The sequence below is a fragment of the Uranotaenia lowii genome, chromosome 2, assembly GCF_029784155.1.
Source record: "Uranotaenia lowii strain MFRU-FL chromosome 2, ASM2978415v1, whole genome shotgun sequence".
Taxonomy (NCBI): domain Eukaryota; kingdom Metazoa; phylum Arthropoda; class Insecta; order Diptera; family Culicidae; genus Uranotaenia; species Uranotaenia lowii.
In genome coordinates, this window is record NC_073692.1 from 428,601,029 (window position 1) to 428,615,167 (window position 14,139).

The 14,139-nt window shown below is 35.8% G+C and overlaps 1 protein-coding gene across 1 annotated transcript in view; it reads left to right on the plus strand.

Annotated features, from left to right (window-relative positions):
• The window catches only part of LOC129743510 (protein kinase C, brain isozyme), a 110,785-nt gene that overhangs the window by 1,397 nt on the left and 95,249 nt on the right, over window positions 1-14,139 (plus strand). The window contains exon 2 of the mRNA XM_055735543.1: window positions 8,645-9,115. Coding sequence (XP_055591518.1) covers window positions 8,934-9,115 — 182 coding nt within the window. The 5' untranslated portion in view covers window positions 8,645-8,933. The remainder of the gene's footprint in view (window positions 1-8,644; window positions 9,116-14,139) is intronic.

Sequence of the window (14,139 nt, forward strand, 5' to 3'; positions counted from 1 at the left end):
TGCCGTTGCCTGTTAGCTCTCGTTTGCCTTGGCCACTGGGGCACTGGGCAGTTTTGAGTCTTCCTTAAGCCGTACAACAACAGCTACGAAAAAAAAAATGCCTATTGAATTTCCGTGATCCCATTATGCTTCGCGCGAAGTCCTCCAGGTTGCAGCCCTAGACTATTGGCGACGACGACGTACAACTGCTGCTCCAATTATTCTCTTGTGTACCTTCCTACCGCGTATGACGTGGTGGTCAGGCTGGAATGTCATTAAGTTTTATATCTACTTCGAAAAAAAAAATCCTCAAATGATATTTTTTAATATCATTGAATATTCTCATTTGAGAGTTCATCGTTATCACATCTACCTACTACATTACCTCTTCTATGCTCAGAATATGCTGCCCCGGCAATAGAGCGGACTCTCACCCAAATTAATGAGTTCTGATTACGCTCATAGGCGTAGTTCGTTGGATTTTTATGTAAAAGTATAAAACATTACTGCCCTTCTAGCAGATCAAGGTGAAGTAGCTAAAAAAAATCTTTTTCCTAAGTTCGATTATTTCAGTGTTATGAAACTGAAAGTAGAAAATTTCTGATATAAGTGTTTCTTATGTTTTCTACGCTGATCCTTACGCGATTTACTCGTATTAATTTCTAAATAATCTACGAGGATACGCGCATATTTCTGTAAACATAATGTGCTTGGCTTACATATGTATATTTAAAAAAATCTTCGAATGCCTTCAATTATTCCAAGATTCCAAAGAAGAGGTTGCAAAATTTCAATGCCGCTCGTAGCTAACTATGTATGTGCCGAAAATGCGCTGAAAAGTGTATTGCGCCCAAAATTATATGTTTGTTTTCCCGTCTCTGGCATAAAGACTCGAGTTCTCGGACAAAATTATGCAGGACCACTACATACAAACATTCAAACGTAACAAGAAAATTATTTTATGGGATTTCATCCTATCGGATACTTCATCCAGAAACAAGAAAAAAATTGTCGTCGGTGAGTCGAACTCAACAACTTTCTACCTTCCTACTGCCTGCTTACATACACACGGACAGTAAGGTTGCCGAAATCACAAAAAAATCTGTATTATCCCAGTATTTTGAGGAAAAAATTATCACAGAATCTGTGTCACAGATAACAGAATTTTTAAAATTTTCACAGAATTCATAGATTTTTAAAATTTTGTACAGATTTTCATAATTATTAACTTTTATGTCACTTTCGACTGTTTATTTTTGACTCTAATTCATCAAAATATGAAAACAAGTTAATGAATGTTAATGTTGTTTTTCCTATTCTTAAAGTAAATAGTTTCTAATTTGATGATGTTTCACATGATTTCCTTCATAGACAAAGCGTCACAGAAAACCATCACAGAATTTTAGGTTCAAATCACAGAATTCGAGATTTTTTTTTGTCAAAAACACAGATCTTTTCTCTGCAACCTTGACGGACAGCCGGGCAGCTTGGCCGGAGGTTGTTTGCCGATGGTATGAAACAAGGAAAAGTTTTTTTTCTCTGTAATTTTCCGAATGCCTCCTCACATATCACTATGGGAGATCCCCATACAAACAAACGGACAAAAATGTATTCAATTTTTTTTAAACAAATTTATGATCGTTTAAGTTTGTTATGATCGAAACTAGTTGACTTAGATCATTTTTTTTGACATACTATGATCAAGTTTTCATAGTGGCATGTTTTGGTTGCAGCGCTTGCTTCGCTTGAAAATCTTTCATAATAATTAGACCAAATATCAAAAAACTGCACAAGTTTCAAAACAAGCGCTTTTAATTTCTTTGCTGCGAGTGGCTGCAGCTAAACTCATTAAATCTTTTTGTTAGCACATATCTAAAACTTGGATAAAATTAAGATTTCAGGCGGGACTAAGGACACACAAAAAGATCGCGTCCAAAATCTTTCAAATTTCGGCTTTCATCTGTTTTGATTGTGATATCTTCATTTTCTGAACTCTAAAGCCACACAAAACTTTTGCCAGAACTTTTTTAGCACGTATCCGGGCCGGACAAATCTGGCTGTTTTATCAGAAAACCTGTCAAAATCCGGGCATTTTTTTTTTTTTTTTTTACACATAGGATCTCAGTGAAACTTCATGTTTCTTTGAAGAGATCTATATTCTACTTAAGACTAAGCGTACATCTTTCAAGGATATAATGGCTAGCATTTTACTAATGCTAACACCACCAACCCACAGAAAGAGTACTATGTTTGCCGTGACCAAGACTTGATCTCATGACCTCTGGCTTAGAAGACTTGAACGCTATCCTCTAGGCCACGGTCGGCGGCTGATTTCAAAATTGTCGACCGAAATTCAGGCCATATCTTGGCAAATTTCATCAAAACCCAGACAAAAAAAAATTGGAAAAATTTTTTTTTATCAAAACTTATCAGCAGATTTTAAATTGTATTTTAGTTGAAACCTTTAATGATTATTTTCATTGAACTTGCTCAAAAAATTTCGTTTTGGACGCATAAATAAAAAAAAAATTACAATACCATTTGTTTTAAAGTTTGATTTGAGAATGAAAATGCGAACATATCCGTGCTCCTCCAATGGATTCCGAGAAACCGGGCAGGACCGGACTTTTCCTAAATTTTATATAAAATGTCAGGGCAAACTCGGATAAATCCGTGTAATCTGGCAACCTAAATTAACACTTTTTTTTATGTCTTAAGTGTTTCTAAATAAAATGTTGCAAAATTTATTGTTCCGAAAAACTATACAGTTTTTGCAATTTTTTCATCTTTATTCATCAATATTTCGATCATGGTACCTTCTACTGTTACAAAATTTTGACGAAATGTCAAATTTACATAAAAATAGAAAAAAAAACATTTTTTCCGATTTTTGGCCATCTGATCTCACCTCCTGATAGTTAAGGTTGCCAGGTTGCCCGGCTTTATCTGGGTTTGTCCCAAGGAATGTTTAAAGAGGGTAGTGCCTGGTACAGACTGTGTCGTCACAATCACGAAAAATCTTTTAGTTTACTAGGAAATTTGCCTTTTTCGTTGATAATTCCAAGATGGATAGAAGATGGAAAATTTTCCACTTTTAAAACTTGTTATACTAGAAGAAGTTGGATTAACGAGTATTTTTTTTATGAAATAGGTCATCGAAGTTGAAAAAAATGGTGGATTTTCCCTACTCAAATTAGTAAAACTATAAAATTACTTCAAAATCTTCCATGAAAACGTTCAAGTCAGTGCAGTTGAAAATCCTTATTACAATAAAGTAATCGAAACACAAACTTTTATACAAAACCACAATCATTTATTGGCTTTTTAGTAAATCGAGTTAACAATCATTAAGTGATGTTAATTGTTACACATAAGAATTGAATATAATAAACCGGTTGAGAAAAAAAACATGCAATCTTCAAAGGACCAACAAATTTCATAATATAGTACAATTGAGGCCTTACAACACAATCAAAATGAAATTGGAATTCATTTTCGTTCTAAAACATGTCGTTCTTTAGAATTTCTGCCATTCGCATATAGATTTTTGATACATTCGTTTTTGTGTCGTCACGAAAAAATCCAATACGACTCTCAATACTACCTTATTTAAATATTCTTTGGGTTTGTCCGGATATATAAAAAAAATTGGGAAATGTCCGGGTCGGTCCGGTTGGCCGGATTTCGTTGAAAATGCCCGGATTTTACACGGATTCATTCACTTTACATGCTAAATCTAACAAAAAAAAATGGTTGTAAGTTTTTCTATTTATGCGTAAAAAACGCAACTTTTTTAGCCCTTTTTATAAAAATAATCATGAAAGGTTTTTTTGAAGCTCAAAATACGATTTAAAATCTGCTGATGGGCTTTGATAAAAAAATTCCAAGTTTTTTTCTTGAATTTTGTTGAATAATTCTAGATTGGATTTTCGGTGAAAATTTTGGAATCAAATGCCTTGACTTTGCCAGGTTTTTTGAAGAAATAGCCAGGTTTTTTGAGGTGTTTACGCACGTCCAACTTTGACAGAGCAGTTCCATTCATGCATTCATTGTTTTCATCCTCCTTTATATGGTAATGGGATAGAGAGGTACATTGAAACGCTTTTATTTTGTTTTTTTTTTCAACTGGGTGGTTAATGCCGGTGGTCTAAAATCGAACCATTGCCGCTGGCGTACTCATTTTATGCCAATGGCGTTGAAATATTCAGAACTCATGATTGGAGTAAAGGCTGAATTTTGGGCATTGTGAATTGTGGAAAACACTTTACGATGTCGGATATGTCGTTTGGTGTTCCCAAGGCAGATGTTTAGCACCCTTTTTTCGAACTTTTCAAAAACATGACTTTGACATATGAAAATAATTTTCACCTTAAGCCTGGTTCCGACCTCTAATTCCTAGTTGAGTAAACTGTAATGTGCTTTCTAATAAATCGTAATTGAACCTTCTAGTTTTATACAGTGCCAATTTAGATATTCTTTCTTTTCTTTTTACCGAAGAAGAAATCCACTACAGACCCCGCTCGTTTCTGGCAACATTCGATTTTGGCATTATTTGATTTCAGCAACATCTGATTATGGCACATGTGCCGAAATTGACTATTACAGGACATATATAATTTAGACAAGAGCCATAAACATGTTTTTGCGTTCTGTAATGGTGATTAAATACAACCACAAAGTACTCAAAAATGACAAAAGAAGAAAATTTCATAAAATAAAAAAAAAAACAAAAACAATGAAAAGACTTGAAATGATTTTAAAAAAAAATGTGAAGAATGTCAAAAATAGCAAATATGACAAAAACAAAATTTTATAAACAACACAAGAAAAGTTAAAATTAATTAAAATTAAATTAAAAACATGACAAAAAAATACTGAAAATGGTCGAGAATTGACTAAAAATAACGTTAATGATAATTTTTTTTCTTTAAACAAGTGAAAAACAAGTTGAGAAAAAACGATTTTGGCAACATTCGATTTCGGCAACACAAAATGTACGCGCGTGTTGTCAAAATCGAACGGGGTCTGTACTGTCAGAATTCCGAAAAAAATTGTATCAAGTAAAACACACTTATCACTGCTATTTAATTCTCCAAGTTGGAAGTCTTAAGAGTTAGTTGAGGAAACGGGTCAAAAAGATGCAATTTCTAAAAACTAGAATAGAATTCGTTCGATTTTATCAACATCAACCCGAACATTTTCTGTTGCCAAAATCGAATGTTGCCAAAATCGAACGGTTTTTTTCTCATTTTTTTCATTCTTTTCTTTAAAAAAAAACTAGTATTATCATCATTAACATAATTTCTATTAAATTTTTTACCATTTTGAGTTATTTGTTATTTTTTCTAATCAAACTTTTGATGCATTTTGCATTTTTATTGTTTTTTAAAATGTTCTTTTCTTACTTTTTGTCATATTTTCGTCATTCTTCTACATTTTTTGTCGTTTTTAGTCTTTTGTTTTGTTTTGTTTTTTATTTTAAATTTTATAAAATTTTCATCATTTTTTAGTATATTTTTTTTGAAATTTTTGTTTTTGTTTTTGTATTTAATTAACAGTTTAGAACGTATTTATGGTGTTTCTCTAGATTATATTTGTCCTTATACAGCGAAAACTATAAATGAATGTCGTTCCAAAAAATAGTTCGATTTTGGCAAATGTGCCAAAATAGGATGTTGCCAAAATCGAATGTTGCCAAAAACGAACGAGGTCTGAACTCTACATGGCAGAATGAAAACTTATAGTTAATCCCTCGATTAATAAAGCATACTAAAATGAATTCCAATTTCAATAGAACAATAGTTAAAGTAAGTATTCCCATCAATAAGGTAATGTAATTTTTTTTTAATTTCACGAGTTTATCAGAAAAGCTGAATATTCTAGAAGCTTTTTTCTAAAGTTTTTCGAGGAAGAATTGGTTTATATCATTCAAAAAGATGGATGATTAAGCTGATCTATTTTAAAATTAACCTATTAGGTACAGTTCTCAATTCAGATTGCCAAAATTTTTTTGTTCAAAATTTGGGAATAGTCGGATTCGGTTGATTGACAAGAAAGTCCAATATTGCCTGGAATCATTCGCATTTTTTTAAGCCATTAAGCCTATACCCTTTTTCTGTTATCTTGCATAGAAACATCAATTCAAAGCTATCACCTTCATGGTAAAATTGGCAAAGGTTCAGAACGAAGTATACTTTTTTGTGTTTTTATTCGAATGTTTACACTGAAATATGAACGTTTTTTATGAGGAACTGCTGAAACCTTAAATTTCAAACGATACAAAAAAACTGTCGAACCGGTTTTAAACGATCCCAGCTTTCCCAGTAGAGCTTCATGCTTCCAAGATGATAATTCAACCAAGGAGAGTATTGTGATTGTCGTTGTAATTCGGACAACTTCTTTCAAAGCTCGTTATGTGAAGTTATGATTTAAGGCGCAAATTTGGCGCGTGTTCGTGGTTGTGATACAAACTGAGAAACCAAATTCAAGACCACCAGCGATCCACCTCGAATCAAATCAACTGTTATTTTATTAGATTTATTGAGCGTTCACTTTAGAGCTTGAACATAGAGCAGGAACAACAGTGTTGAGGATTTTTTGATCCATGCTTTCCGCGATGTGACCAAAAATTTATTTTATAGAGATCAGACGTCGCGTATCTTCTAATACAGATTCTCTATTCATATTAATATAATGCAATATTGAAAGTTTGGCGGCTTGTTTTTTATTCAGACGCATGCAAATAAAAAATATCCTTTGGGACCCTCAATGAATTTATGAAATCTTTAATTTTGCAGCATTACTTTTTTATGGGCGCACACTGAAGGCCATACAAAAAAACTCCCTGATTAGACATTAGGCACTGACCATACTGACTGGAGACTCGATTTTGTTTGTGGAATAATTTTTCCAGCAGTACGCAATATCGATTCCAGAGTGCGCATCGATCACTTTTGATCACTATCTCAGTAGGAAAGTGCCATCCAACTTTCAAGGAAAAATAAGAAATTCCGAATATATAATCGAGCTAAACAGGTAAATTTTTCCGACAGAAAATTTTTTGTCGAATTTTGCAAGGTTTGCAATACCAACGACAGGTGTCAAAATTAAAAGAAAATAATTGGATTTTTGTTCTATGTGTCATGCCAATTTTACACTCTACGCTTAAAATCGCTATATCTCTCTTGTTCCTCTACTGCTTTTACGAAATTTATAGTTTTGGAAACTTTAATATGTGTTGTGATTCTTGTGCCAACTTGTAAGCCTACTTGGTTGAATAATTCTACAGAACGAAGAAATCGAAAGATTCCCGGTATAAGAAAAGTTTGGATACATGTATTTCGGTAGCAACTTACTCGATTGAACACGCTCACTGAAGAAGATAGTTAGTTGCTATCGAAATATCGGTGTCTGGACTTTTCTTATACCGTGGTTGAATTAAAGGGAATCTTTCGATTGCTTTGATTCAGTTTTGAAAACTTCTTTATGTTACTCAAATATGTTTCTCAAAAAATATTCAGCTAAACAATTAATGTTTACGTTATTCAAAGTCTAAAAAACACCACAGTTCCTAAGAAAGCTGGATTTAGAAGCTACATGTTGCGCATAAGGATATATTTTTTAGATTAAAAAAAAAATTATGACCACAAAAATGTAAAAAATGGTGTTAAAACAGTATCCCTCGATCGAAGAACCACCAACATTGTTTCAGTCACAGTAAACATCCTTGTGCGCAACTTATAGCTCCTAACTTCAGTTTTCTTGGACCTTAAGTGAATTTTTTTGGGATCATTCCGTAGCTGATTTATAGTCTTTTTCCGAAGCATGTTTTTTGCGGTTTTTTTTCGTAAACTTTGAATAACGGAAAACTAAAGAGTTCTAGCTTGATATTTTCCGAGAAACGCATTTGAGTTACATTACGAGGCTTCTAAGAAATCATTTGAGAACGATTTTTGAATGGAAAACAGAAAATGTTCCTTTAGTAAGTCGTTTTTTCCAGTACATTCTCAACCCTCCTTCGCTGAGTGCCACTGTGTACCAACCGTTCTAATAGCAGAAAGAAAAGTTGTTGAAAATGTTTCCTCAAAACGTCCAACAGAACCCACCCTCATCCAAATCCACCGCCCCTTACCAGTCCAATACATTTCCACAAAGAGAAGGATGTGCGCGTGTGTTGACCTGCAATTCGGAGTGAGTGTCTCATGTTCAAGAAAAGAAAATAACCAGTAGACCACCACCGGCTGCTACTGAAGCACACCGGAGAAAATCGTGTAGCGGGTACGAAAATTTTCCACGAGTGACCCTGACCAGTGACTATAGCAAATGAGTGAGAGCAAGTGGTCATGTTGGTGGAAAACTCTGGCGAGAGAAAAAGAGAGCGTGAGAACCTTTCTTCCGTTCGTTCGTTTGGGTGGGAAATCTAAACAAACCCCCAGTTTGGTCGTGAAGCGACTAACGAGAAGAGAATCGGTTGAAGTTGGAGTTGGAAAAGAGAAGGTCCTTCTCCAAATGAGACCACTTGCTTGGTCCTTCTGCTGCTTCTTGAGTTTTGTTCCTGTGAGAGCATTCCCGCGATCTCAGTAGCCCACAAAGCCCACAGTGTGTGCCTACCTACGATTTGAACCAACAAGTATTCACCTTCTTCATTCTCATAAAATTTTCCTAGGCGAGAAGCAACAATAGTAGCAGGCCCTGCTTTGCTATTTGTCTGAAAGCTCTAGCTATCATAATAGAATAACACACAGAATACACAAAACGCCAACAACCGTGAGTGAGTGAGTGATAGCCCAAAAAGTAAAAAAAATCGGAGGAAAAACTTATCATCCAGGAACGGGTCGGAAGTGGTTGTGTTTTTCGTTCCTTGCGCTTTCCCCGTTTTTCTTCGCATCCACCATTTGGAGTGGAAGTAATCGTTTGTTGTGCGAAAAAGTGAACCATTCTTCATCATCATCATCATGGCCGAGGAGGAGAACACCCTGGAAGAAATACCGGAGAGCGAGAACAAATTCGCTATGCGGAATCGTGGCCGAAAAGGTGCGCTCAAGAAGAAGAACGTCTATAATGTCAAGGATCATCGGTTCATCCCGCGCTTCTTCAAGCAGCCCACGTTCTGTTCGCATTGTAAGGATTTTATCTGGTAAGTACTTTTTTCTTCTTTTTCTTCTTAGTTCTCACGAACTGAAGGAAAAAAACATATCAAAGCGAGCCACCTTAAATATAATCATCTCGGGAATCCAAGCAGTCGTGGAAAACCCCCCGACGAACATAAAAGTACACTCTAAAACGAGTTTAGTGTTGTCGCTGGTGTGTTTCCACTTAAAGCAGTAAAATAGCAATTCCGGGCCGTTAGCCGAGCTTATCAAACCCTTCGCTCGCCGTTATTTCTTGTGTTTTATCACATACGTGTCCACCAAAGGACACCATAAACAGGAAAGAAAAAAAAATACATGCAATTTTAAACAAAACACCCAGTAGCAGCACTTGTTCTACTACGTGTGTTTGTCTGCGCGATGAAGATTTATGGTAAACATTTATATTGGTTCCTGTCCGACGTAGTTATTCCCGCTGGAGGACGCGTCCATTGCAGGCCTTGAACCCACATCAAACCTTCGAACCCATCCGGGGTTCGGGGTTCCGCCCGCTTTTCCAACTTTCCATCAATCGGAAACATCCGTGCTCTGTGGCTGTGGCTCGATTGTGTCTCTTCACCACTGGGAGGAGCGCTTGATCCTTTCTTCTTTCTTGGGATTTTCTCCGCTCTAAATTCTGAATTATGGTTCTTGTCGTTTCGTTCAACTTCCAAAAGGTGATTAGATTTTTATTAAAAGCTAACTGGGTGCATTCGAAGCTTGCTTTGATTACGAAAAAAATCGTTAATTTCAACGAAAAAAAAAAACAACCTACTGGGATCGGTCACCCTTTTGAAAAGTTTATTAGTATCTAAAACTGCTACTGTTGCATCTGTTGGCTCCTACCAACAACAAACAAAAGTCGCTTTGCTTAATTGGAATTCATCATTCATGAGGTATCTTTCTAATTTGGTGACGTATGCTATGCGAGCTGCGCTTCTGGTTTTGGAGATGGTTCGCTTCGTTGTTCGCATTCATATTTCAGCGAGCAGAGACAACCGGGCCCGGGCGCTTGTTGTTTTGTTGTTGCTCCCTGATTGACGCTGGCAGCCGTCAGCTATGTTTACTTGTTATTTTTTCGAGTAATTCGGTCATACTTAAAGTAACTACCTTTTTTGGTTCAACTGCCGTAAAAAATCATTCAAGTACTTCAGGGAAAATCATTAAATTTATGTGAGAGACTCAGTTGGAAAGTTGGTTCGCATAGCCAAAATACTCTCGATAAACGGATAAACAATAGAGATACTCTCAAAGAATGAATATTTTGGAATGTCTCTAAGTCAAGTGCTCAGTTCCAGGTCAAAATATTGGAAAAAAAAATATCGTAACCATATTTTTGGATGTTTTGATGAATATGATAATGAATATGAAACAGATTTTTTCTAAAAAAAATGTACAGTTTGTGAACAAACAAACATTGCTATCTTTGATTGACATTTGCTTTATTTCTTCTTATCGAGCGATAACATAGCTTATCGATTTTAATTTCAAGTCCCAAGTACACTTAATTTATTTTGATAGTCATCGAACCAATCGAAGAATTTCTTGATTTTGTTTTCATCCTCGTTTCTTTTTGATAAGTTTCAAAAGATTACAGAAATAATGTTATAACGGAGTAGGCTTCATATGCATCACATTTATTTAAAGATAAGAAATAGAAAGATGTTCAACTCTTTATTTTATTATTTTATTTTATTTGGAGTCTTTGACCGTGAAGTCATACAGACTTCAAAACTTAAAATTAAAAATTAGCCTAAGTAACATACAATGTACCATTTTAAAATTAAGTTAAATCACGGATCGAACGTTTAAACATCGAATTTGATACGTCGAGGTCGAGCTGGAGCGTGCGGATTAGTAAGGTGCCCAAACAGGTGCAGCATATTCCAGTACACTTCGTACTAATGAGCAGAATACTGTTTGAAGAGCATACACAGTAAACGAAAATTACCAATTTCTGTAATTTTTTTACCGAAATCCTAACATGTGCAAATCGTTAAACTGTTCGGTAATTTTTTCGGTAAAAAATAAATGAACATCGGTAAATGAAGAATCGATTTACCGATGTTCGTTTATTTTTTACCGAAAAAATTACCGAACAGTTTAACGATTTACACATGTTAGGATTTCGGTAAAAAAATTACCGAACTCGGTAATTTTCGTTTACTGTGTAGGGGTCTTCAAAACTCAGGGTATTTCGACGAAGAAATCCTAATAAGGCAAACGCTTTTGCTGTGGTAGTCGAGATATGCTGTGCGAACGAGAGCTTTTGATCAAAAGTAACTCCGAGATCTTTTATCCTTGAAACTCTTTCTAAGGTGGAGTCCCTGAGCGAATAGTTGTATACAATTGATGCTCTAGTCCTGAAAAAACTTATGCATTTACACTTTCCAACACTCACTTCCATCCCATGCGTATCACACTATAACAATAATTTGTTCATATCTTCCTGAAGAGCAATGCAGTCCACTATCGAGTAAATCTGTAAATTTTTAGGTCATCGGCGTACAGTAGTTAAGTCGAGTTGAGGTAGGTCGTCGTAGCTATGTCGTTTATGAAAAGCACAAAGATAAGCGGCCCTAGGTGACTACCTTGTGGAACACCAGCTGGCATGTCGAATTCTGTAGAGTGTGTCCTCGGATGTTTATGTAACCTTGGCGTTTTACAGGTAGGAATGCAGCCATTTTATTATCCATGAAGAAAAACCGTAGCGTTCGAGCTTTGTTATTGCTATGCTGTGTTGTACTTTGTCGAAAGCCTTGGCAAAGTCGATAAATATTGAATCCACTTGCTTTTTTTTGTTTGTTACGGTGTGCAATTCATTTACATAGCACATCAGGTTTGTCAGCGTCCATTTTTTCTATACAAATCCGTGCTGGTATTCGGTGAGTATCGGTTTAGCTGCTGAATATAGCCTTTCGTATATCAAAGAATCGAGCACTTTGGAAAAGCAGCACAGGATTGATATGGGCCGGTAGTTTTCTACTCGGTGAGAGTTTCCATATTTAAGGATTGGAGATACTGAAGCAGTTTTCCAGGAGCTGGGAAAAGCACATTCAGAAATCGATCTGTTGAAAATTATACGTAGCGGTACGGCAAGAGATGCTGCAATTTTTGATACCATCAACGATGGAATCCCATCAGGACCGGGTCCTTTCGACGGATCGAGCTTACTCAAAGCAATAAACACCTCCTCAATAGTGAAATCAAGCTGTGGCAGCCTAATGTTGTAGGTAGGCAAAGATTCGAAGTAAACGTCGTCACAGTTTAAGGTTTGCGAACTCTACACACTGCTGAAAAATTCGGCAAACAAATCAGCTGACTCTCTAGCAGTACCCGATGTGCGTTCTTGGAACGTGACCGATGAAGGAACAATCCCAAGCAACCAAAAGTCTCATATCTACTTAAACTCGTGCCTCCAAAGTTCGAATTTCGCTGAACAAAGGTTCCAAAGGGATTTGGTGCCGAATTTTCTTGAATGTGAGCATGAAAGTTACAAAAGGTTCCTCAAAAAGCCTTCTTTGGACTTAAAGTTCCAAAAAGTTCCACAAATAGCTTTTATTGTGACATGTAAATCGTATCCACACAGCATAAAAGTTACAAATTAGGTCTCAAATAGCCTTCTGTGGACTTCAAGTTCCAAGAAGTTCCTCAAATAACTTTTTTGGTGACATGTCAATCGCACCCACACAGTATAAAAGTTACAAATTAGGTCTCAAATAGCCTTCTGTAAACTTCAAATTCCTAGAAGATCCTTAAAAAGCCTTCTGTGAACTTCAAGTTTCAAGAAATTCCTCAAATAGCCTTTTTTGTGACATGTCAATCGCATTATTCAGAATAAAAGTTACAAATTGGGTCTCTAATAGCCTTTTATGGACTCGAAGTTCCAAAATATTCCTCAAATAGCCTTTTCTGAGACATGTCCGCCATTTCATGAATAAGAAATGTGAACGAACATCACAAAAGGGTATATAATAAATAAATCATTTTTTGGAGCTTGGAAATTGTTGAAATGTATAATTTATATTGAAACTTCAACTCAGAACAACTTGAAGCTAACTCGCAAATGATTGTTTTTTAAAAGAGTAAATATTTTGACTTTATAAAATTTCGATCAACTGTATTTACTTACCACGAATTTATCACACATTGAAAGTCAGTTGAAGCAATTCATTAATTAAATATCAAGATAAACTCAAGAATTTGTATAATTTTTAGCTATAAACATGGAATTCAATTTTTTTTAAACCGATATTATTTTAACGGATGATTGATTTATACGCCCGTTTCGTAATGTTTCTTAGCCATAATCAACATGCGTCTTTGCTGCTGGCTGCTGGCTGCCCTTGCGGGTATTCTAGGAAGCTAATAACCACTTCGAATTTTAGCTGCTGGTAAAGCAACATCTAGGCGTGGCGTCGTGGCAGCGTGTTTGGCTATCATCTCGTAGGATCGGATTCAAATTTGGTACCAAGACTATTTTTTCCCATTAGGTTGTTTGATTGCTTGAGTAAGCGAATCAAATAATTGTGTAGCACACTGGCGTGTAAGATGAATTGAGGGAGGTGATGGGAGGAATGAAGATGGATGCCGAGAAACCGGCAGCACCACATGGGCTGGTGGTGACCAAAATAAGAGAGGAGAGGAGAATAACTTTTTTGTTTTTGCTGATTAAACGTTTACTTGTGGGCTGAATAGAAGGCCGTTCAAATCTGTAATGGAACTTCAAAGTTTCAATAAAAACTTAAATTTTGGGCTAAATAAAAGGAACTTGAGCACATTGATTATGCTGACTAAGCTGTGTTCGACCTTTTTAACGAGACTTTTGGTTGCTTGGGATGTTTGTGAGGCGGCGGCTATTAGTATTCTTCCAAAAAGTAGAAGGATCTTGCTTTATATCACGTTCAATATTCTGGATGTATCGTTCAGAGGTGGAATTGCGCAAAGCCGAATATTCGTTCTCTGGTCTCAATAGGTGTGCTTTATTATCAACCGTTTTGCTTCGGAAGTAGCGTTTGCGAGCTTTTCGGAC